This window comes from Condylura cristata, unplaced genomic scaffold (genome assembly GCF_000260355.1).
Source record: "Condylura cristata isolate star-nosed mole 26May11 unplaced genomic scaffold, ConCri1.0 scaffold00014, whole genome shotgun sequence".
Lineage (NCBI taxonomy): Eukaryota > Metazoa > Chordata > Mammalia > Eulipotyphla > Talpidae > Condylura > Condylura cristata.
Window position 1 is genome coordinate 7,974,499 of NW_004567115.1, and position 25,130 is coordinate 7,999,628.

Below are 25,130 nucleotides of genomic sequence, written 5' to 3' on the forward strand. Positions count from 1 at the left end.
TCAGGCATTTCCTTTTATTAGTTCTTGGAAGATTCCTGCTGGAATAGCTCAGAGGTGCTACAAACATCAGCTACAAACTCGTTGAAGAATATGGTGAAAAATATACATATACATAATGTGTACATATATGTCTATTCTGAGGTGCATCTCTGAGGCTGCTGCCTGCTCGCGGGGATGCTCAGAAGCGCTTCTGGAGGGCAGACTGGATATTCTTCAGCAAGCCCCACTTGGCTCGGGCCTTGCCACGCCCATCTGGTGTCACCACCTACAATCAGAAGCAGAGAGCCGTGACACCAGCTGTGGAAACAGCAGCTCCCAGGAGCCTGCTGCATGCCAGACACCATATACATTACCTCATTATCTCCTCCTAGAAAACAACACCTGAGGCAGGTGCTACCCATCCCATTTTATAGATGAAGAAACTGAGGCTCAGAAGGGCCAGGTAGCTTTCCTAAAGTCTCATGTGATGGGATTGGGATTTCACACCCCCTTTTAGTCAGCTCATGTGATCAGGTGCTGATGACTATGTTGGAGTTATGACCCCAGATGAGCTTCACCATAGAGTTGTCCCGGGTCTTCCCTCCCCTCGCCCCTGAAAATTGCTTCTGTCACAGATTTTATCATTGTAAATTTTAGTGACTATGTTTGACTTTCTTACCCAACTGTGAGCATCTTGACTAGGGTGTGGAGGAATGAAGGCCTTTCATTTCTGTTGTCTCAACATTGGTTGTGCTAAGAAGGTTGTTAGGAAAGTAGATGACAGACGAGTAAAACCATAAATTGTGAATCTGCCAGTCATTTCCTTTGATGTTTCATTCTATCTTTGTTCATAATGAATGGTCAGTACTTTCTAGAAAAGGCAGATTGCATTGGGTAGCAAGGCCATCCTAGAAGTCTCACCAGCTCAGCCTCAATGTGGATCTCCATGTCTTACTTTGAAATGGGTAGGTTTCTCCATCTGTCTGGTCTAATAGAATTCCAATTCCTTCCCAATTCACATTTACTAAAGAGGCAATTCAAGGGTGAGGTTGGAGTCTGGAACCAAGAGCTGGCCCAATGGACTCTAGTTGAATCAAGATCCATGGAAGGCGACGGGGGTGTGTGTGGCTTGGAATGTGAAGAACAAAGTTTGCATAAGGTACAAAGTCTTTATATACAAAGGGTTAAACTTTTAATGTATGTATTGAAAGAGCAAAAAATTCAACACTTATTACTATTATGCTCTCTCTATAAAATTTACTTTCCATTTTAGAGAAATAAATTTCATGTGAAGTAAAGCTCACTTTATATACATGGCATTAGTTACCTATTGCTGGATAAAATGGAGATAACACCTAGGTATAATGCTGGATAAAAATAATATTAGTAGTGTAAGAGATACAGACAGAGCTACTGTGTGTTCATGAAAAAGGGGTAAAAAATGTGAGGGACTAGCAGTTGACACAGATCAAATAAGGATATCATTACTGAATGTTTTATCAGGATCTCCAAAGAGAAAGACTGTTGTGACATGTAAGGTGTGTAGGAAGTAAGGTGTGTCTATGGACAAGGGAAATGAAATGATGTAATCTAAAAAGGGGAGTTTCCATGTTCTCTGCCCCACCCGAAGAAGGATGGAGCTGAGCAGTAAGGGGAAGCAAAGAAGGACTTGGGAGAGAAGATTTGGAGAGCAAACTTGAAGGAGGCATGTGGAGAGAGAGAAATGTGAAGGTGCAATATTTGCTTCTTGATCTTGGACTTGCTTCAGGGACTTGGGGTACACAGAAGGGGACAGTTGGAAGAGATGTGAACGAGAGACCAGGGGGAGGCTGATAATGGCAGCCTTTATCTTTACTTGTCCTTTAATTTCCCCTTTCCTTCTAGATTTGCGGGCTCTCTCTGCCTCTTTTACATGGTTTCCTGCCAGAAGGTTCCTTAGACTGTGGCAAGCTTTCAGGCCTCAGTGCCAACCCTGTTTGGCTAGGCATTTGCCCATGAGGGGATAGGTAAATTTGGCTCTTTTCTTCTTTTCTCTCTATTGCACACCAATTCTACTCAAGTTTTTTTTTTTCCTATTGATGGTCTTAGGTACTAAGAATATGTTTTGTTTTTACACAGTGGATGCAGATCCCATTTAAAGCATGCAAGTTTAAGGGTCTGGGGATGTCCCGAACGTTGCCTTATGGGGCAGAAAAACAGACAACAGAAATTGAGATACTAAAGAAATTGTAATGATAGCTGGCATCCATTCCTGCTCAAAATGCCATAGGTTCAGTTGGTTTTCCAAATGAATGCTCCCACTTTTAGTCTGTTCTAGAAAATAGGATAAGGATAAAGACTTTCCAGTTCATTTTATTAGAGTAATGAAATATGATTTCATAACACGATAAAAACAGTATAAGTAAACATTATGGGTCTAGTTCACTGATGGCCATAGCTATAATGAAACAAAATAAAATATGGGTTAACTAAAATCAAGTGTATTAAAAAATACATGATGATCTCATAAAATTTTTTCCATGAATCCAAGTTTAGGATGAAAATATCAGCATAATTCACTTCACTAATGTCAAATGGAAAAAAAAAACATATTATCTCAAAAAAAAATCACAAGGTTGCATAAGCTCTCAAAAATTCAGAAGGAAATTTCCTTAATGTAATACACATCCCACATTACAAAAAATGAAATCAAAATCATCATAACTCAGTGGAGAAATGTTAAGATCAGGAATAAGACAAGGATATAAAGTATTGTGACAACTGTTTTCTGTAGGACTCATGGAAAGAAAAATGAGAAAACAGGTTTGAGGACTATAAGAAAAGAGATAAACTATTATTATTTCTAGAGCATAATTAGAAATAGCAGGCTCTCAGAAAAATAAAGGAGCTAATCAAGATTGTTGAAATCAAGATTAACCTCAAACAACTGGTAGTTCTTGTTCTAAACCAGCAACACACTAAAAAATAAAATCAAACAGAAAACACTCATCACATCAACAAAGTCTATAAACTCCTTGTTACAGGTACTAGGAACCTCTATGGGAAGGAGGTAAAAGCCCTAGTAAAGCACACAGTGGATGACATGAATAAATGTTCAGACTTATTACAAAAGGATCAAATATCTCCAAATTGATTTAGAGAGTCAATTCCTTCCTAGTGAAATTCTATCTGGATTTATTTTTAGTTCAATTTATTTACTCTAAAATTTATATGAAGGAATACATTTCTGGGTTCTTCCTGGTGGCCTAGGGGTTAAGTTCAAAAGTAAGCCTGAAGAACTTGAGTCTGATCCCCACCCGGCCATGAGCTAATTCACATGGTGCAGCAGACTTCTCCTATCTCACCTGCTGCGCTCCTTAATAGTGTATTTCAGTTAATCAGTCTGTTCTGCTCCCAATACTGTCTCTGGTGAGTCCTCTCACCTCCCTGCCCTTTTGGGTTACACCTTAGTTCCTCTATGCCAAACACAAAAACAAAAACACAGAAAACAATACACATCTCTAAGATTACTAAGTAACCTTAAAAAGGAAAGAAGGTAATGGAAAACTAACCTTGGCAGTTTGTCAAGAAACAGCACAGCACAAAGCTGAGTTTATAAAAAAGTAAAACTGGTGTGGTGTGGCTATATGAATAAACAGAAAGACCACTGGAGTATAGTCGAGAACTGGGAGATGCACCCTTACATATATGACTGCTTAATGCAAGAGCAAAGTGTCACCTTTGTTGTATACTAGTGGAGAAAAGACATGGTTTGATAAAATGTTATTTGGAGAAGTGGTTTACTTGATGGCAGAAAAAGTCCATTGCTCTCCAGAACTACAGACGAGAGCAAGCTCTAGATGGAGTAAGATTCAACTTTGAAAGCAGAAGCTATAATATTAATAAAGGAAAATGTGGAAGATTACTTTTGTGCACTAAGCCTACAGAAGGACTTCTTAAGCACAACTTCAAAAAGTCAAATCATAAGGAAAAAATAATTGATGACTTCGATAACATCAAATTGAAGATTTCTTTAGTGTCACGAAGCACTCTATGAACAAATAACTTAAAATCAGAGTGGAAAGGCTATTAGCAGTCTAAAACCATTATCTAGAATATATAAAGACATCCTGCAAATCACTTTGAAAAGGAAAATGCAACAGAAAAAGTGGGAAAAGCCATTATCAGACTATTTACAGAAGGGGAAATCCTGAAAACTAACAAGCATCTGAAATGAAATTAAAAACAATAGAGATAAGCACTTTATATCTAGTGGGCTAGCAAAGTATTAGGAAGCTGAACTGTATCCAGTGTAGTGGGGCTTAAAATACAAGGACTCTTATTCATTCCTATGGAAGTGTGCCTGCAGTCACATCATTTGCAGACTTCCAGATCCAGCAATTTCATTTATGTTATATATCTGTTAAGGGCTGAATTGTTTTTTCCCAGAATTCATATGTTGAATTCCCCCAGTACCAAATACAATGTGTATTTGGGGATAAGGCTTGGAAGAGTGATGCCATTAAAATGAGATCTTGAGGGTCCGCCCTAATGCCATCTCAATGGTGTCCAAATAAGAAGAGGACATTTGGACATGTAGATATGCTAGAGGTGAGAGCATACAGAGACAAGAGAAATAGTAGCCATCTACAAGTCAAGGAGAGAGATCTCTGAAGAAACTAGACCTGCCAACACCTTGATCTTGGACTTTGAGCTTCTAGAACTGTGAGAAAATAAAATTCTATTGTTCAATGCCACTACCCCCCCCCCCCAACCCTGCCCAAACCAGTTGGTGGTATTTTGTTGTAGCAGCCCTTCAAAATGAATCAAGAATGCCAGGGAAGTTTTCCCATCACCACCACCCTGCTCGCGAGGTGTCATGATGCCAGGCCCTGGAGCATTGTTGGAGGTCACCTGGGTTGAGTCGCAACTGAGTAGATGCTAACATGTGGACAAGTGTACGTTATGAAGGATGAGGCAGCACAACGAGTAAGGGACTTAATATGCATGAAAGCTTGGGTTGATCATAAAAATTACAGTAATTCTGGGGTACTGTTCATTTTCTTTTTTTTTATTATATAATAGTTTATTTTTACATTTTTTACTAATATTGAATGCTTTTCTTTTTTAAAATTAATATAATAGTTTATTTTTACATAATTTTGTGCCTTTTTTCATCTCAGTTGTAATCCCCATGGGCTTCCCATCACCAAATCACCTGTGTGCCATCACCACAGTCCCATGCACTCTCCTCCCCCTCCTCCATTTTTGATCCCACTCCCGTAAAATCTCTCTGGTATATAGTTGTTCATTATTATTATTATTTTCTCCCCTGGTCCATTTTCTAAAGGTGCCTTTCAAGGGAAAAAAGGTAAGACATAAAGTAAGATATGTGACGGTACTATTTGTGTAAGTTAAGAACAATCTCAAACAATACACATTATGTAAGAAATAACAAGATACATATAAAACATAGTAGAATGGAAATCTAGAGAAGAATAGGAAATATATAAGCAAGAAAAAGACATCCTGTAGATCAGTGATGATAATGGAGTATGAGATGAGGCATATGATAAATTTAGCTCTCTATATATGAGGTTAAAATAATAGGATCAGTTTGAGCCTAAATTATGCTCACTTCAGACTTCAAGCCTGGCTTCAGGGCAGGTAGGGAGGAGGTGTCAATAAGTTCTGTTTGCATGAAGCATCATGGAGCCTCTTGAATAAATCCTAAGGAGTTACAGAATGCAAACAATTTTGATTTCATTTCAGGGCATGAAGCCACTGTGAGAAGAAATTTTCCCCATTATTCAAAAGCCGAACATTACTATTAAGTGTAATTTGGTAGGTTATTTTTTGGATCTGGGTATAGTCAAAACCCTTTTCAGATTAATTAATGGTAATGGCATCCCAGATACCCAGAGCTTACCAATCTTACCAAATTGGAATTACTCACTCTACTTCTGGATATGGGGGAACACCTGTAAGGGGTAGGTTTGAGATGGCTATTCTGAGTGTGAATAGTGATGGTAACTCAAATTGACCTCCATCACCAGCCTCTGAAGGTGCATGTCAGCCTAAGAGAGTCTAGAGGAGAGAAGGGTGATTTCAGAAAAACAAATTTGTAAGGTGTCCAGGAACTCTAGGCAACCCCATGTTGTGTCTGGAGTTTCAGATGAACACAGAATCAGCAGCATGGTGGAAACTTGTGGTTCCATGGAGGACTGAATACCCATGAGTCATATGTAGTGAGCTCCATTACACACTGCAAAAGAATTTGAGAAGATAGGTGGAGACAGGGAGAAGCACCTTTCCTTAGTAGTGAAAGGAAAAGATCGAGAATCGCACCAATTTATACCTAATATTGAGTCTGAAGTTTACCTCTAGATATGATATAATTTGGGACACCCAGTTTATAAACTGTAATAGGCAGAATAAAAATAATGCTCTACTGTTCTCAGAGTCACCAAATTCTAATCCTGGAAGATGTGATGTTATGTTATGTTTTATGTTAAGTTTGTTATGTTACTCATGTTATGTTATGTTATGTTATGTTATGTTATGTTACGTTACGTTACGTTACGTTACGTTACGTTACGTTATGTTAGATAGCAAAGGGGGGTTAAGGTTGCTAGGGAACTGGCTTTAAAGTTGGCAGAGTACTCTAAATCATCAGGTGAGTTTGCTATCATCATAATAGTTCTTCAAAGTGGAAGAGGGAGGCAGAAGAGAACCAGAGAGATAACAGCGTGAGCATGACTCAACCTAATGATGCTAGCTTTGAAAATGGAAGAAGAGGTCATGGGTGCGGAATGCAGGTAAAAGCTGAAAAAGGCAAGGAAATGAACTTTTTCCTGGATCCATCAGAAGGAAAACTGCCCTGCTGACACTTAGCTTTCACCCAGTGAAATTCATTTTGGATTTCCTATTTCCAAAGCTAAATGACAATAAATAAGTCTGCATTGCTTGGATAGCTAATAACGTTACACATGTAGTAAGGGACCAATGGACAGATAAAATGTTGGGAAGACAAGATGAAGTCGAAGACAGTCAAAATAAGATTATTTTCAGAATTGGGGTTGTCAGTCAGCAGGCACATTGAGAACTAGAAGAAGAAGAGGAGGAGAAACTGAGGCCAAAGGATACTCCATTCCTTCAAATATATTGAAGTCTTTGATGTTCAAGACTCTTCGCTGAGGACCATGGAGCAAGAGGGGTCAGTGGGCGAACACAGTGCCTATTCTCACGGAGTGTACGGGGATGAGAGTCCAGGTCCCAAGTCCAGTGCTCTTTCAATGCATAATCTTAACTCTCAAAAATAAAGAAGTAGAAGTTCTGCTCTCACTACTGTTTACTTAGGCAATTTTCCTCCAAGCTCCCCAGGGCTGAACCCACCCTGCCCAGACCTGACAGCATCTGATTATGGTGCAGAGAACAGAGTGCCCACCCTGGGTGGGTTCCCACTCAACTCCTTTGACTGGTACGAGGCCAGACATATTCTCTGAGCCTCAATATCCTCATCTGTATGTTGGGGCAGGAGCTGCCACTTTCTGAGTGACTGGGATGATGCTATGCGGTGTCTAACATAGTCAACTTTCAATAAATGGGGCCTTTAGAAAGTCTTAAAGTTAATTTTCATGCTTCATGTATTATACTCCAAATAAAATCCCTTAAAATTCAACAAGCTACAAAATATGAAAATCAAATATAAAAGCTGTTATTTCACTTTCTTTACAAAGGTACATACGGTGGAAATATTGCATTTTGGCTAAGAAATGATTCTGCTGCCTCATTACAGCATTTTAAATGAAATCTTTCAGGAATACCTACATAGAACTGATGCCAAAGGAAAAAATATTTAGATTTTATAGGAAGGAGCTGAAGTCATTACTTTTATGAAGCTTTATAAATGTCATTCAAACACACCATCTTATTTTCATTCGCCATTGAAGCCTTTACTTATGCAAATCATGACAAATGTTAAGGAAACCAGTGTTTCCCCTGGAATGCTAATATAATCACAAAGAGAGAGGAAGAATTACTTCTGAAGGAAAAATCTATATTGTAGCTCTGCCAGTCAGATAAAAATGAAGCTTCCAGAAAACCTCATTAATTAGTGCTCTGCTCATTTAGAAATGGTGTTAAAAAGCAAAGAAACTGGAATGGGTTCGCTTCTTATATTGGAATGCAAATTAATCGTAGAAACACAATTTCAGGGGGAATGTTATTTCCTGACTGATTGTATAAAACACTTAACAGCTTTTAGGCCTCTCATGGTACTTTGCAATTATTAATGTTATTTATCAATTTATATCCTCATTCCTTAATTTAGACATTCATTCATATATTCATTTGTTTGGTCACATTGTCACTCATGTATTCATTCAATAATCGTTAAGACCTGCTACATACATAGTGCTGTAGTAAGCAAGCACTGCAGGAGAAACAAAGATGAACTCCGCATGCATTTTGTTTTTAAGGAGTTCAGAGTTGAAGAAGGATGATAAAACTGCTACCCGGGAAAGGTCACATTCTTTAGTCTCTCTACCGTGTCCCTGTTCCTCATATTTTAAAATGACACTGAAAATATATTAAAAAAAAAATCAGTGACAGTACTGAGGGCCCTACACGGGCAAGACAGTTTTGAAGAATCCTAGAAAATGAGGAGGAAGAAGAAATTAGTGCAGGAAAAGAATCCATATCAAAATAACACACTAACATTTGGGGGAGCACCTGTGAGTTAGTTCCAAGCTGTGGAGAGACAGGTGCTGGCAGGAAGGATGGGGCGCAACTGACTGACAGGCAATGGGCTGAGGTTGACAGGCGCCACCAGTCCACTGACTTCATCTCACTTACTTCCCAGAGGAGGGTGTCTGGCCTCTGTGGGAGCTGGTAGGGTGTTCCACCACAGAGCTCCATCCTGAAACTGGCCCTCAGGATGGACTAGGAGTCCCCACCCAGGAGGCTCACCATTGTCACACAGACCAATGTCAGTCTCATAATTGTGCCCTACCCACTACTTGCTTCCCTTTATCCCTAGAGGCAGCAACCAATCAGGTTGTCTTCTGCAAACATTTCATCAGAGACGAAGGGGGCAGGGCTGGTCAGAGTAGACTGGCCCCACAATGCTATGGCCATGAAGATCCTCACGGCAGGATGTAGCAGAGGAGAAACTAAGAATGAGTTGAAAATGGTGGGGAGAGAGAGAGACTCTCCACTCCACTCTTGGGTATCAAATGGGTAGGCTGGATGTGGTCTCATGAATTTGATCTTTGAACCATAAATTCTCCTTTTCAAAAGTTAAAATGAATGGACTTAATTTTCTTTACCCCTAAAGGACCCTGGATTAAGATCCTACTCTGAATCCATAGAACACTGTCCTGAGTGTAGAGTAAGTTAGCTCTATGCAGTCTTGGGTCTTGGTATTTTTCTGCCCCTTTTTTTGAATCTTACTAAAATTATACTAAAAAATATGGGATATGAAGAAAAATCAGTCTTGCTTTGCAAAGAAGATAAGAATAATTTTGCATCTTCTTTTTTTGAAGTCCATGCTCACTAGTCAATGGTTATTCCTTGACAAGCAACAACTAACAATTTTTTAGTATAGGTATATCTGAAATATTGCAAGGGACAAACAAGAAAAAAATGATTTGTCTGCATTCTGTCTTTGACTTTGTTAAATCTGGCACACTATTCTCACTTGGAATCAACAAGTGATAGGCATGTCACACTTTTTTTCCTTCTCTCACCATAATTATTTATTTAATGGATCCTGAGATTCTTGAAGGGCCGGATCAGGTCTTACTTGCCTCTGAATCTCTACCTTCTAACACAATGCCTGGCACAAATGTTCTTTTGAATCAAACTAAAGTAACAAAAAATCTCAGGTCTTCTTTGCAGTTTGCTGAGTCTGTGAGCCCTCTTTGTGACCCAAGTTAACAAGATTTTTGTGATTAGAGGGGGCAGTCACAGAGTGGGATCTGTGATCTTAGTATACAAAGAAGATTGGTCTGAAAAATAATCTGCACAGTACCTTGCAGATGTCACTCCATTGCCCAGGACCGTTGTCATTGATGGCTCTAACTTTAAAAAGATACTCCGTGTTGGGGGTCAGGTTGTGTAGCTCCAGATTCTGCTGCATTATATCCCGAATTTGTCCACAGAGCTCTGTCCGCACGTTGTTAGGTGGGGAAGTAATGAGTTCATAGAATTCCATCTCAAAAGAGTCCACATCTTCTGTTGGGCATGTCCAGTAAACCTATTGAACAAAACACATGGGTGGGCACCTTCTTTCCCACCCAGCCTCTTTCTGTACAGTTTCGCACCATTGATGATCTGTAGGTTGAAGTGACTTCATGCCCTTTAGCTGCTGATGAATTTTAATTGGAACCATGGAAGTCTTGAGGTCTGAAGAGAGGTTTGTGATGCATTACAAGAACACAAGTCTGTTCTCTGAGTTGTTACTGCCTATCAACATGGAGGTGATCATTTGTCTACATGATACCACAAGCCAAAGTCTACCATTTTACTGAACACCTATTATGTACCCGTTTCCATGTCAGGCATTATCTGACTCGGTTAGTTATCACAAACCCTGGAAGGGAGATTTTATCCTATTTTATAGTTGAGGCTCAGAAAGCTTACATTTAGCAAATTCCAACCTTTTATTTTATTTACCTTTTACTTAAAAAAAAAAGTAATGAAGTAACATTGCCTCATAACATGATACAAGTTTCTGATGCGTTACTGAGCATCAACACGCATATAGACTACATGGATGCTTTAGCTCATGCACAAGGAAAAAGAGTCTGAAAGAGGTGAAAGGATTTATCCAAATAGAGAACTGGGCCTCCCTGGTGATTCAAGGGATTAAGTCTCAGTTCTAAGAAGTCATCTGCAGCCACTGCAGCACGAGTTCAATCCCCAGCCAGGGAGGTGACCCACATGGCACAGCAGACCTCTCCTGTCTCACCCACTGCTCCCCTCAGTAGTGGTATTTCAGTTGATCTGTCTGTTCTGTTCCCCACTTTGTCTCTGGTGAATACTCTGCTAATCAGCAGCCCCTGCACCTCTGGCTTGTACCCCAACTCTGGTGTGCACAAACAAATAAAATAAATCTTTAAGAAAAAACAAATAATGGAGAACATATATTCACACTTGAAACATAAAATATCAACTTGGCAAGAGAAATGTTAACAAGTTTCAATCAGCTGATTGTGTCTGGCATGTAAATTTTTTATAATAATTGTATTTTTATAGATGTTGCATGCTTTATTTAAATTTTAATAATTTCAATATTTTCATTGATAATATTAATTTATAATTGTTCTTATAACATTAAATATTTTTATTAATTCATATAATTGATTTGTAGCTTATTATATATTTATACTTTTAAAACTTTATGCATTTATATTAATAAAAATTAGTTTATTTTTTCTAGTTATTAAAATAAATTCATTAGAAAGTATAGAAAAGTATAAGAAAATAAACATTCATAATCCCACAATTCAGTTAATAATTCATTATTATTTCTTTCCAATTTTGGAATACATACAAACACACAAATACAAATAATTTGGATTATATTGCTTTGATTTCTTTCTTTTTTTTGCTATATTTTATATATTTCTCTATTATCATTAAAAATTTAGTAAAGCATCATTTTAATAACTGCCCCATAAATGATTTAATCCTTCTGTAGTTGAACATTTAAGTTGTTTCTAATTTAATACTTTAATAAATAATAGTGCAAGAACACTTTGGGGCATGAATCTGCATTCAAAATTTTCTCATTTCCTTGGGAGGGATTTCTAGAAGTAAAATTGAATTTTCATTCAAAACTCTTAGGATTTTTAAGATACATATGCTTAAGTTATTAAGACTAGGCTTTTCTCTGTGAAAAGCCTAAGGGGGACCAGTAATCCACCGTCATTTGAGCGAGATATCAACGCAGATTCCATCTTCTGTGTGAGTGATTTCCACTCCAAGATCTAAAATAAAGATCAATAGCATATCTACACCAAATACACTGTCAGTAGGTTTAGGTTTGCTCTCTTGAGAACCAATGACTTGATTAGATTATTCTATGGAATCCCTTTTCTTGAGCTCTTCCAGGGACAATAAACAGGTGCCTGAGATGACTGTTCTTCATGCTCAGGTGAGAGCAGACATCACCAGTCCTTCCTTTCCAGAACAAGATCTCAGCTTCCTGAGAGACTTGCAGGTGACACCAGGCCACCACTGAGCATATGTCACTAGGTGTAGGCTGTGCTGATCTAGTATCACGTGGAAAAACAGGACCAGTTGTTCAGTTGTGGGTGTCTCTTTTGTGAAGGGCAGGGGACAGCCCATGGGAGGCAGTGTTTAAATTTTGCAACAAAAGGTCATTCTTCTTATCAATGACAGACTCCAAAACATAGATTATGATACCTCAAGAAAGTGAAAAATTAAAGCTTACTGAGTGGCTGGTTTCATTTTGTTTCAGACCCTTGGTACTAAAGTGTGATCTGCAAACACCATCAGTTGCACCCTCCATAAGTTAGAGAAGGAGATTCTCAGGCCACAGATCCATTGCAACAGAACCTGCCTTTTAATAAGATCTCCACTTGCATATTTATGTTTGGGAACCACTGGCTTATACTTTAAGGATGCTAAGAGCCTTTGGAAGTGTTCTCATACCATGGGGGCAAAAGGTGGGTGCTACCTCCTGAAAACAGGCCATGGGCTGGCCTGGGAGATGCCACCTCAAAAAACAAAATATGCTCTCTAATAGAATATTTACGTTCATGTTACTATTTTTCCTCCCTGAACTTTAATAAAGTATTTCTTTTTAAGATTTATTTTATTTATTTGTACAGAACTAGGGTACAGGCCAGAGATGCGGAGGGTGAGAAGATTCACCAGACAGAGTGGGGAGCAGAACAGGCAGATCGACAAACTACACTGCTGAGGGGAGCAGCGGGCAGGCCAGGAGAGGTCTGCCACGCCATGTGGATCACCTCAAGGGCAGGAGGGGATCGAACTCATGCGGAAGTGGCGTAAGCTTCTTTGTGCTGTGCTTTAACCCACTGCGCCACCAGGGAGGGTCTTAATAAAGTATTTTATAAAGAATTCAATTTAGACTAGGCTGTATTTGAAAGGAATGCTAAGGGCAAGGTCATTCGTCCATGTTAGATCAGAAGGCTGAGGAGGAGTTTTGTCCCCTGGATCCAGGAGATGCCACCTCTGATGTCTGCAAGAGCTCTCCCCTGAGACCGCCCCCCCACAAGCTGAATTTTGGGAGATAAGGATTGGTATCCACTAGGGATTATCCTTCCAATCTTTGCAAATTTTGGAGGGCTCTTTCTTTACGAGAAATGGTGATTTAAAGTAGCCGTAGCTGGCTATAATGGAGTCTACATTTCTAACTTCAATTTCCCATGTTCTCTCTAGCCCAGGTTTCCTTTGGGAAATAGTACTCACCAAGTAATGCCTTCAAATTACTTGGGGTTCTCTTTCAATCAAGAAACTGCCTTTGAAGTGGGGTTGGGGCTTTCGAATCTATTTTTGACTAGGAGATAATATATTTGGTTTACAACAATCTCAGGTTACCTAAGATCTCAGGAAAAATATCCCCTTTGAGTAGGCAGTCCAGAAAGGGTGCAGAGGAGGATTTTGTGAGCAGACCTAGAGGTGAAGGGGTAAGTGTAACATGCCCTGCTCTACCTCATGCCCTGCACGCTCCCAACTTCCCCCACAGGGCCCAGACAGAGCCTTCTCACCTTGGCAGCTCGAGGATACACCAGAGTCTGGTAGATAACTATTGGGCCTGGGGTTTTCACGGAGCCATCACTGAATGAGTACCAGTTGTGGAAGCTGCTGGTGTTCTGCACAGGCTGGTTTTCGGTGGTTGCACTCCAGTAGGTGTAGAGGCCCTCTGTGGGCTTGGCAGGGGCGGCTGACTGGGCTCGTGCACAGCCTTCGGCACCCTTGGCCTTCTCACCGATGGTGGTGAAGGACAACAAGGAGGAGCTCCGCTGATATATCTGCTGGTTGTCGAAGCTGTGGGTGCTGAAGGTGACCTTCCTGGCAATCATCATTTCTGAGTGCATGGGGTACGGGGCAGGCAGAGTTTCTGCTGAGGAGCTTACCTTCTTGGGTCCTGTGGGGAAGAGCTCATGGATGGCACTGGAGAGCTCAGCAAAATCCAAGGGCATGCAGTGCGAGGAGTGCAGCCTGAGATGTGGGTCAGGCCTGAAGGTGGTCTGGATGCCGTCCTCGATCTGGTCCACCAGGATCTTGGCAGACTGCAGGAAGGCCACTTGGCCCGTCTCCTTCAGGGCTTCCTTCGAGTAGGAGATCAAGCCATCCATTTCATTCACTTTCAGGCTTGTGATATTCACGTATTTTTCAATCTCCTTCTGCCTAGACACTTCCAGATTCTCTATCTGTTCCATGATGGATTTCTCTTTCTCCTGAAGAATGCCACGCAGCTTGAGAAAGCCATTTCGGATCTCTTTTCTCTTAGCTTCTTTGTCAGCTTTGAAGCTGTTTTTTAGAATGTTGAATTCCATTAGGTCATTATCAATTTCATATCGGACTGCGAAAAAAACCAGATTAGTTGTCAGTCAAATTTTCCTGTGCCCCCCCCCACCAGATGTCAAAATCGGTAGCAAACTAGAGCAGATTATCTTGGGCTCCAAGGAAGTGGGTGAAGAAGGAAGAAGTATGTATAACTGACTGAACCTGCTCAAAGGTTTATGAAATAAATTTGACTTCCCTCAGTATACCCTCTTTCTCCTTCTCCAGTACTTTCCTCAGTTATCACACCTATCCTTCCCTTGTATATTTCTCTCTGTGGCCTTGAGCCTCAAGTTGGAAGTTCAAAGCCACTATAGATACTAGGTTTTGGTGGACTTCACTTATCAGTAAGTTCGACTTGAGAAGAGGTGATTTCATAAAGTGGTTAGTTTTCTGGGTAAAGGCTAAACTTTTGCAGAGGGAGGAGAGAAAACTACATTACTGATGATACTTGACTTACTGCCTTTTCTCACTCACTGGAAACCTAGCCCTAGACAACATCAGGAAATTAGCAGTTTCCTTCAATGTAACTGTTCTTCACATGCCCCTTTTCTCTCCTGGGGACTTCATATCTCTCTGGTCCAGCTGGCCTATTCCTCCTGCCTTTTCCTCACTTCTTTCACTGCAAGGAGAACCCAATTTGTCCTAGAGTCTCCACATGGTATTTGGATTTTAAGTTCATGCAGTTCATTTAACAAACATTTACTGGACAACTGTTCCATGTCATATGTCTTTTAAGAAGTAGGACTATTGATATGAACATGTCAGGGCACCAATGCTCAAGGTACTCGTAAATCTACCAATACTGCAGTGCAGAGGATGGTGGGAAAGAATCAGCACATGCCACATTGCTTTCTGTGAAATGAACTCCTTTTTTTGACTTTAGGCATTAGGCAGTGATTTGAACATATATCAGCAGTTTGTGGCCTGTTCTAAAGGTAAGGTCCTCCCTGTGAAAAGAGGGCTCTACAATGGAATGATGAGATGTAATTCTCACCAAAGTTTATTCAGGAGTGGGGTGATCACTTGAGTGTTCACATGGTCCTGGGTCCACAGTGAGCTGGGCCCCTGAGAGTGGTGAGCACTATGAGAATGATGGGGTTTGAGGAAGAAAACCCCAGAGTTCTGTCGGCCCATGAGGATCGGGCCTAAGGGACCACTGCTGTCATGAGGCCATTTGAGTGTGTGTCAAGAGGCTCCAAAGGTGCCTTTTTTTTTTTTTTAACACCTTTGGGGAGAATGTCAGCTGTGTCACTCTCTAGCCTACTTTCTGAAGTTCCCATCTCTCCTGCTCACCTCCTTCTCCACACTAGTCCAGAAAAGGAGCTGATGCAGAAAAGGGGTGGAAACTATCAGGTTTCGATCTGCTGAGAGATGCTTCTTGATTCCTCCAGAGCAAGCCCATAAGCAAGAATTCCTCCATAAGCAAGACTTAGGGCAGCTGAAACTCCACTTCGTGCATTCATTTCTTTGACTTTTCAGTAGTTACTCACTGTCAAATGTATTTGGATAGGAAATTCCTTACTGCATTAGGATTAATTGAGCTTGTATAGCACAAAGCTCTGAGAAGTTGGATAAAAATTCCTGGGTAGATTTAGTGTCAAAAGAAAAGAGGGCCCTGCCTGGTGTTGCATCAAGTTAGGACACAGCACTACAAACGAGCAGCAGCACCTTCAGTGCGAGTTCGATCCCAGCCCCAGAGGTGACCCACATGGCGTGGCAGACCTCTCCTACCCTCCCGCTGCTCCCCTCAGTAGTGTACTTTGTCAATCTGCCTGTCCTACTCCCCGCTCTATCTCTGGTGAATCCTCTCACTGCCCCTGCACCTCTGGCTTATACCCCAGTTCTGATTGCATATTTTTTAAATAAATCTTTAAAAAAACAAAAGAAAAGAAACTGGAGACCAGAATTGCCACCACCTGATCACTTACAGATATTTGCAAGAGCTGGTCTTAAAGCAAAGTCAAGTCAGTTTTTCATCAGGCAATATACTTAAAACTAGTTACTGTCTATTGAACTTACGATGCTCCACTACCTGACATTTAGGTGCCTCGGAATCTAAGAATCACATGCATATATTGTCATTTTTTACATATACTATGAATCACTGTCATATGGTGCACATATATTACATATAACTTCCTGTGAGAGAGATATCGTTCCCATTTAGATGAAGAAACTGAGGCTCAGAGAGGTTAAGAGATTGTCTCATGCAACACAGCAAGTAAGTGGGATAAACTGGGATCTTTACCTAATTCTGTTTGTTGCATTTCAAAGCTTATATTCTGAACTATTCCAGTTATAGTTCTTAAACCTCTGTGAGCTTCAGAAACACTTGGGGAATTAAAGCAAAACCCTTCTCTTGGCTTCGCCTGCTGAATGAATTGAGTTAGGCAGTTTATAGATAAGTTTTGAATCTAACCTAGGGAATCTTTGGGGTTGGGGTGTCTTGTAAAAAAGTAGACTCCCATGCAATTGGTCTAGTGTGCAGCCTGAGTCTCTATGTGACTAACAAACTCCTGTTGATACAACTACCGGATCTTGAAACATACTTTTAGTAGGAGAGAGCTAAACGTCTGCGTTCCCTTAATCTGGTAGTTCTCAAATTTGACACCATATTAAGACCACAGGAGAGCTTTTGAAAAATGCCTGTTGCTTTGTTTGCACCATGACAGATAGGGCATGGGCATCAGTTGTGGGCAGTCCTTCCAAGATGGTTTTGATGTCAAGCCAGGAGGCGCCATCATGAACTTCAATCAGTCCACCCAAGAGGGCCTATTGTTCTCAGATGACTGGCTTTTGAATGCTCTGGGGATCTACTGAAAATGCAGAATTAGGGTATCTCCCCAGAAAGTGATGGGTCTTTAAGAGCAAACTTGATTGGTGGTTAAAAAAAATTTTTAAATTCCTTTTACAAGAAGGATGAGTTAAATTCTTTAGCTCTATTTGAATGAATATACCAGGAAGATGGTCCTTGCCTCATTCCCAACAGAAGGTCAGTACTAACCTTCCCTCACTCCAGGTCAGATTTTATTAACTGACACTTAGGTGCCTTGGACTTTAGGAAAACTACCCTGAGTTTTCACTACGTTAAAGACCTAGGCTTCCCAAGTTTGCCTGGGTCTCAAAGCAGGCTCGGGGCAGCAGCCCCTTCCCTGTTCTGAGGTCTTAGAGAATGCAGCCTCGCCCAGGCACTGAGTTCCACCTTAAGGGAAGCTTCTAGGAACCAACAAGTCTTCCCATGTGCTTGGCAGTGTGGCTTCTGAAAGGTTTCTTTACATAGAAGCTTCCCTGAGAGCATAACAAAACTGAATAAACATCAGCTGACAATGTTTCCAGGTATGGGGTAATAGAGCAATTAAGTCATTTCCCAAACATTACTGCTGGTGAGAAGTCCTAGGTGCTAGAATTAGCCAAGGATGTCTTTGACCCACCTCCATATCCAATGAGACTGTTATGAGAAGCTCAGGGAAGAGCTGCCTGCCTTTATGGTCAGTGTGTTTACAGTGAACCCTGATATACCTGGCAAACGGTTGAGTGGGTCCACTCATTCACTTGAGTGTAGGTGTCTTTGTAAGACAGACACTACAGGTGGTGGTGGTAGGGGGTTGCTGCTGCTCCTGTATCTGGTCATTGTTTAGCACAGAGTAGGCTGCAAATAAATGTAGAATTAACAAGGGTCTGGCTCTGCTATTCTCTAGCAGTTTATGCCAATTACTTCTTGACATGTCCCTTATCTTATCCATGAAGAAATTTTGAATGCTTATCCTAGAAGCACTGGACAATATGGAGAAGATTAGACACAGTTCTTGTAAGTGGCCTGGGGAAAGAAGACCTTTAACGAGGTAGATATTCAAAGCATCCAGCAAGATGGCCTGAAGATGGTGGCGCTTTTGCACCTTTAATTACAATGACACTGCTGGAAAAGAAAGTCAGCCTCTCTACAGGAAAAAGTGATGATCACATCCCACAATAAGAGCATTGGCTTGGGCCCTCCCTGGTGGCACAGCGGGTTAAAGCACAGCACTAAGAAGCTTAAGCCACTTCCGCATGAGTTCGATCCCCGCCTGCCCTGGAGGTGACCCACATGGCACAGCAGACCTCTCCCGACTCGCCCGCTGCTCCCCTCAGCAGTGTACTTCATAGATCTGCCTGTTCTGTTCCCCACTCTGTCTCTGGTGAAGCCTCTCACCGCCCCACACCTCTGGCCTGTACCCCAGTTCTGTATGAATAAATAAATCTTAAAAAAAAAAAAAGAGCATTAGCCCAATGGAGAGGAGGAGGGAAGACTGCAGGTGGGCTTTGTTTACATTGACAATTGGGCAGAACAATGCACAAGGGGGCAGATCAGCTGCTGTGCAGAGCCCCCTGTAACTACTGGCTCAGCTCGGCACACACCGACATTGGGCTCCTAAGACGGCTCACCGCATGGGACAAGGGAGTGCATAAGCAGGCACCTGGGAAGAAGGGTGCATGCGGGAGAGCTATAGAGGTGGGGGTAGGGCAAGAGGACTAGCTTGAGTTTTAGGCTATAACTATAGTCCTTTGGGGTAGAACACCTGCTCTCCCCCACAGAAGGGGCTACTCCTTGAAGCCCAGGCTGAGATACCCAAGACACCTGCTACCCCCACAAAGATACACTCAAAAAAACTAGTGCTTGAGCACCTACCAACAGTGGAAGTGGATAGCCCAGGATAAGAATCTGGTGGGGATGCAGAGAACAATTCCTAACCAGTGACCCCATGTAAATCTGTAGGGTAAGTGACTGTCAGGTTTTTACGCTGCTGGCCTCTGTGGCTATTACCTGTGACCTTGAATGCAAAGGGCATCTGGCACAGGGCACATGTGCCTGACAGTGAACACCTGGGGTATGGTGTGGACATGCATAGGTAGGCACACCTGGGCCTGGAGACTGCGGTGATAAAGGCAGCGTCACCCAGAGATGGCTGCAGCGATACAGAGGCAGAGAGTAGCTAGGAGAGGAAGAGCCAGGCTGAGAGAGGAAGCCCAGAGGACCGCGTGAGGATTCACAGGGGGCCCCAGTTTCTGTCTCCCTGCTGGCGCTCTCCCCTGCGTACTGTTAGAAAACCTGTGGGGTTGGTGCCGAGGGCTTCAAGATTCTCTTTTAAGCTGCCTGAACCGACAGTGAACCTACCTGGCCTGGGTTGCTTGCAAGACAAATTGTAATTCATGCCCAGGGCAGTCCGAATGCTTCAAAAACAGTCTCGATTCTAAGTGGACATGAGGTCACCAGAGATACGGAGACCAAGAAGGTGGCTTGAGGGGAGTTAGGGGTGGAAGAGGATTAATGCACATCTCCATCACTGGGCTCTGCCCATTGGGAAAACACTGAAAATAGCCAGCTTTAGTGACAAAATGCCTTAGGAAGGCTCAAGAATTTCAGGATACTACAGGGTCAAACTCTTCCCTATGCAAAAGGGCAAATGAGGCTAAGGTCCTGAGATTACCAGGACTCGAGAGCCTTCATGCACTGATGATGTGCTGGGTAACTCATTTAATTCTCACAATCACCCAGGAGGCATGACTGCTGGCAGCCATATTTTACAGATGAGGAAAACAAGGACAGGGAGCTTAAGTGGCTGCTGGTAGCTGCCGCTGGTTTTGCGGCCGCACGCGGTGCTTCCCAGGGCTCTGGTTGCTTCTCTGGGTAGAGGTCTGGCCCTCACTAAACAGCCCCATGCCGGCCCCCCCTCAGTTCCCGAGGGGGGCGTTATTCAGGAGGGAATCGAGGGAGCCCCAGGACCTGCTTTGTACTTGGCTATGGCACTGAACAGCGCTGCGGCTCTCTCGGAGCAGGCATCGATGAGGGTGACTGTGTTGTGGCCATTGTGGAAAGCCGTTTTGCAGAAGGTGCAAAGCAACTCGTTGTCGCAGCGACAGTACTCAATGATGCGGCTGGACGGGTGGTGGATGCAGATCTTCTCATCTTGGTCCTCCGTGCTGGTGTCCACAAAGACGTGATCCTGCATGGCCACATCCGAGTGGAAGGTCTTCAGGCAATCATTGCACAGGTTGAGGCGGCAGGTGATGCAGCGCTTGTAGGCGATGCGATGGTGGCGGCACACCTGGCAGAGGACCGGCCCCGTGGAGCGGTCGAAGCGCCACTTGAGGTAGCCATGTTGCTGCATGTAGCGCTTGGTGAGTCGCCCGCGCAGGTAGTTCTCTGGCAGGTGCATCTTCTGACTGTAAGGCATGCAGTGCGAGCGGTCACACACCGGGCAGATGAGGATGAAGAAGTTCTCCGTGACCTCGGCGCGTTTCTGCAGCTGGCGCAGGCACTTCTCGCACAGGCTGTGGTGGCAGGGCAGCATGAAGGAGTGCAGGCGCAGCCGGTTGCACATCGGGCACGAGAGATGGCGCACTAGGTTGCCATCGGTTGACATCATGCCCTTCAAGTCTTCCACCTGGGTTTCGCTGCTTCCGATGCGCAGCGCCATCTTGGATCTGAAAGGGGAAGCCGGCACCCGGGTTTAGGAGGCAGGTTCGGGAGCGCCCGTCCTTTCTCTGCCTGAAGAACTTCCTCTGACAGAGTGTCCAGTGTGATGGTGAGGAGTGTGGGCTCAGTGCCAGGCTACCTGGGTGCTAATTCTAAACCTGCCTTCACCATACGTAGTTGGGTAACTTTCTGTAAGTTACGTTACCTCTCCCGGCCTATTCCCTCATTATACAATTAGGAGACATTATAGAGATTCTTGAGAGGATTAAAATTGAACGTAACACCTGCAAGGCCTGGACCAAGGTTCTGCAACGGCTTATTATTCTTTAGCAAGAGAAACACTGGCCTTGTACCAGAGGCTAGCCCTCCACGTTCTACAGGCCCACGGTCATAGCATAGAACACCAACAGCAGACAAGGTCTTCTGGGGGACCGTGATAGAGCAAAGCAGAGACAAGGCCACTTCATAGCCTTTGGATTCAGACAACAGCAACAACATTGTCCCAATCACAACAATGGCAAGACACACCCCTTATCGTGGTTATTGGGAGTGGTTGTTGCCTTTTCACCTATTAAAGTGTTAGTTCTTCCCACTTTCTAGACAGGATTCAGTAAGATACCTAGTGAGAGACTTACTCTCATGTCCTAACATGAGCATGACTCCTATAGTATTTTATTGATGCCTTTTTCGGAGACATTTGCTTTTGTGTATTCTCATTGAGACAAATCTGATTGCATGCAGGCTGTTCCTGGTGAGTTTTGCCTGCAGAGTATTGACATTGTTGTGAGTAGGATGGGCCACAGAAGAGGATGGGTGAAATATCCTTCCCAGGATATCAGGACCCATGTGTCTGATCACTAGATTAACAGGCTCTGTAACAGTGAGTTACATGTGGTGGAATTCACCACTTTAGAGTTTCACCTTTGACAAGAGTTTCTCAGTCATCCACATTCCCTTTTCTTCATCTGTAACTTAGAGCTTATAAAACTACTTTTTTCAAAAGAATTTTACAAAGTCTATGTGAGAACTTTTGAAAAGTGCTTAACTCTTGGTCCTTAGTAAGTACTCAATAAAGGGGTCACTGTGATCCCTCCCTGCTACTCACCAGCTAATATCTACGATGGGGGAAAGCAGAGATTAAGTCCATGTAAGATACATATTTTGTCCATATGTGTGCTGACTCTTCATTAGTCTAACATTGAAGGTTGATTGTATATATTTAATAGTCAGAAATATGAAATAAGAGCACCCTTGTGAAATTCAAGTGCCTATGTTAAGCTACAACTGAAGGTTGATTGTATATATTTAATTGTTAGAAATATGAAGTAAATGCACCCTTGTGAAATTCAAGTGTATATGTTAAGCTACAATCAGGGGAAAAGCAATTTCTGAAAATAAGTTAGCTGTGGGCATGGAAGTGTGAACAGATATATATGCTCTGTCTGTTCCTAGCTCTTCTCTGTTCATAGCAGTGGTGTTTGGGTATCGTCCTTGACATTGTGGCTGTGTTCTCTTCTGCTTCTTGCAGTCCTTATATGTCTGTGTCTCCTTCCCCACTCCCTTGGCTAGGGGCCTGTGTCTCAGCTAAGATAGTCGATGATGTTGCACAAATTTACTGGAATGGAGCTGCCCTGCAGCGGCAGAGCGCCCCCTTATGGATATTAAGATATTTGATAAGCTCATCCCATAGGGATTTGAATGGCGATCTCCAGATGGGTGGGTCTCAATCAGTGTTCTTAAAACACTAGTTCCCTCTCCGTATATGAAGTTTCCTCCTGGGACATGAAGGAGTCACCTGGAGGTGCTATTGCCATCCTTTCCCTGACTCTCCCTGGCTGGTACACAGAAAATGAAAGCAGTCAAGAGGATTTAGAAGTGTGCATATTTCTTTCCACATCTCAGAATTTCTGGGCCTGCATTCAGGACCCGTGCACTCTCCATGCAAACACCAGAAGCAATCCAAGGCTGGAGAAGTAACATTTATTAAGCATCCACTAAGTGTTCAATTAAGAAGAATTTTATCTTGCCCGGAGTTCTTAAAAACTCTTGCTCACAGAATTGTTTTCCAGCCTTGTCACTCTTTTGCCTATCTGAATCCTACCAATCCACAGTGATGATGTAAGTCGACCCCTCCCATCCCGTGACGTCTGCCCCTACTCCTCAGTATTCCCCTCCTGCATGACATAAAAGAAAGAGCAGTCTGCTGTGTCCAGCGTAGAGGGTTAATGCCCCAAATGAGTACTTGAGGCCCCAAATGCCACCTCTGTAAGACAGAGGTCCAAGTGATCTGTGGAACTTAGTACTTTTCCAAAAAATGTTGCAAATATCCAGAGATCAGAGAAGAAAGAGAAAAATCATGTTTAGATCCATGACAAGTTACTAAGCTCATAGCTTAATCCTTACACCCACCAAATCATGGAAGTGGTATAGTCTCCACTTTGCGATACAGCATTTGCAAGTTAAGAACACAGACTCTGGGTTTGAATGTGACTCACCTTACTAGCTGATCCTGGACAACCTCACTTCTCATAGACTCAGCTTTGTCATGGGTAAATGAGCTTGGGAGAGGGTTTGATGGGGTTGTGCATGGAGTACCTGGCAAGTAGCATAAGCTTGCAGTATTAACTGTATCCCTCCTTAGTACAGGTGCAGGGTGGGGGGAGCTGAGTTCAGGAGAGCCTGCACTTATTCACACAGACTGTAGAGCTTGGATTTGGAACTCGGCTCTGCAAGTGGATAGGGGCTGTTGAGGGCATGCTTAATTGCTGAAAACTAGCTGACTTCTTTGCAGGTAGAGAAATGGACTTGGGGTGAGGCACTGGGCTCCCCTATGATAGGAGGCTCCCACTTTTCCCTAGCCAATGTGGCCGGCAGTGGGTCCCCAGACTTACGAGGTACGAATGCTCTTGAGGCGACCCTTGTGGAAGCTGATGGTGGCATTGCGGCAGCAGCGGCTCTCGTAGTAGTAGCACTTGAGGTTGCTGCTGGTGGTACAGCAGCACTTACAGTTGGGGTCATTGGCCCAGGAGCAGCAGCACCAATGGCAGTTGGGGTTCTCAGAGCAGGTACAGTGGCAGCATTGGCAGTTCCGCTCATCCTTGTACGGGCAGGGGAAGCAGGTGCAGTTCCGCTCCGAGGTGAAGAGGAACTTGCAGCACAGACAGGAACATAGCCGGGGACAGCATCTCTGCCATGTACAACATGGAGAGCAAACACACATAGCAGTCTCCATGGCGCCTACATGATTGCCACCTGCCCGCTGGGACGGTGGACCCCTCCTCTACCAAAATCCTGCTGTCAGTCCTGCCGAGGGACCCTCCCCCTCTTGGTGAGGCCGTCAGTGTGGAGGTTGCAAAAGGGTGGCTGTTACCGGGCCTTCACAGCCGGCGTCCCTACTAGGAAGCTCATGCCTTGGCATTTAACATCTATCAGCATGAGGCCACCTGCTATGTCACAATCCCTCTCTCCCCATCATATCTCACCACGCTGGAGAGGAGGCAAGGTGAGATCTGGGGGTGGTGGAGGTTTGCCGATGGACACGCCATGATTCCACATGGCTCCAGAATGTTCCTGCAATGAGCAGCCTGGGAGTCTAGCTGTCACATGTCACTTTTGGATTACAGGGTGCATTTCAGAAGCTATTTCTCCTTGCTGCTTACTTTGCCTGCAATTGGGCATGTTGACTTCAAGCTGTGTATTCGTAGACTGAGAGGCTTGGTTGTGATTAATTGGAAAAGTAGACAAATGTGATTTTCCTCTCTTTGGGCTTTCTTTGCATTTGAACTCTTTATTGAATAACAAGGGACAGTGTTTACAAATAATAGCAGTGCCACATTTGAAGGGAATCACCAGTAGGGGAAAGAACTGAAAGAAAAAAACAGATCTAGTTTCATAGTTTCATCTAAGCATGTCTTTCAACAGTCGTTGATTTTACAGGTCACTGAATAGTCACTGCTGATTTTTTTAAAAACGATTTATTTATGTATGCATACAGAACTGGTGTACAGGCCAGAGGTGCGGGGGCAGTGAGAGGATTCACCAGAGACAGAGTGGGGAGCAGAACAGGCTGACTGACGAAGTACACTGTTGAGGGGAGCAGCAGGCGGGTCAGGAGAGGTCTGCCACGCCATGTGGGTCACCTCTGGGGCTGGGA

General features: G+C 43.0%; 1 protein-coding gene across 1 annotated transcript; it reads right to left on the reverse strand.

Moving 5' to 3' along the window:
• Positions 1-24,409, reverse strand: TRIM42 (tripartite motif containing 42). Its single transcript, XM_004682157.1, has 5 exons — positions 23,869-24,409; positions 20,285-20,985; positions 13,722-14,539; positions 9,992-10,216; positions 1-265 (listed from the first exon to the last, which is right to left on the reverse strand). The coding sequence occupies exons 1-5, from the start codon at positions 24,207-24,209 to the stop codon at positions 179-181; spliced, it is 2,172 nt and encodes a 723-aa protein (XP_004682214.1). The 5' UTR covers positions 24,210-24,409; the 3' UTR covers positions 1-178.
• Positions 24,410-25,130: the final 721 nt, after the last annotated feature.

Excerpts from the sequence above, each read along its gene's own strand:
- TRIM42 (XM_004682157.1), bottom strand. The coding sequence starts at position 24,209 with ATGGAGACTGCTATGTGTGTTTGCTCTCCATGTTGTACATGGCAGAGA. Across the intron at positions 14,540-20,284 it reads CATAGCCAAGTACAAAGCAG|TCCGATATGAAATTGATAAT; the intron begins GTCCTGGGGCTC and ends TTTTTTTCGCAG. Across the intron at positions 266-9,991 it reads AATGGAGTGACATCTGCAAG|GTGGTGACACCAGATGGGCG; the intron begins GTACTGTGCAGA and ends TTCTGATTGTAG.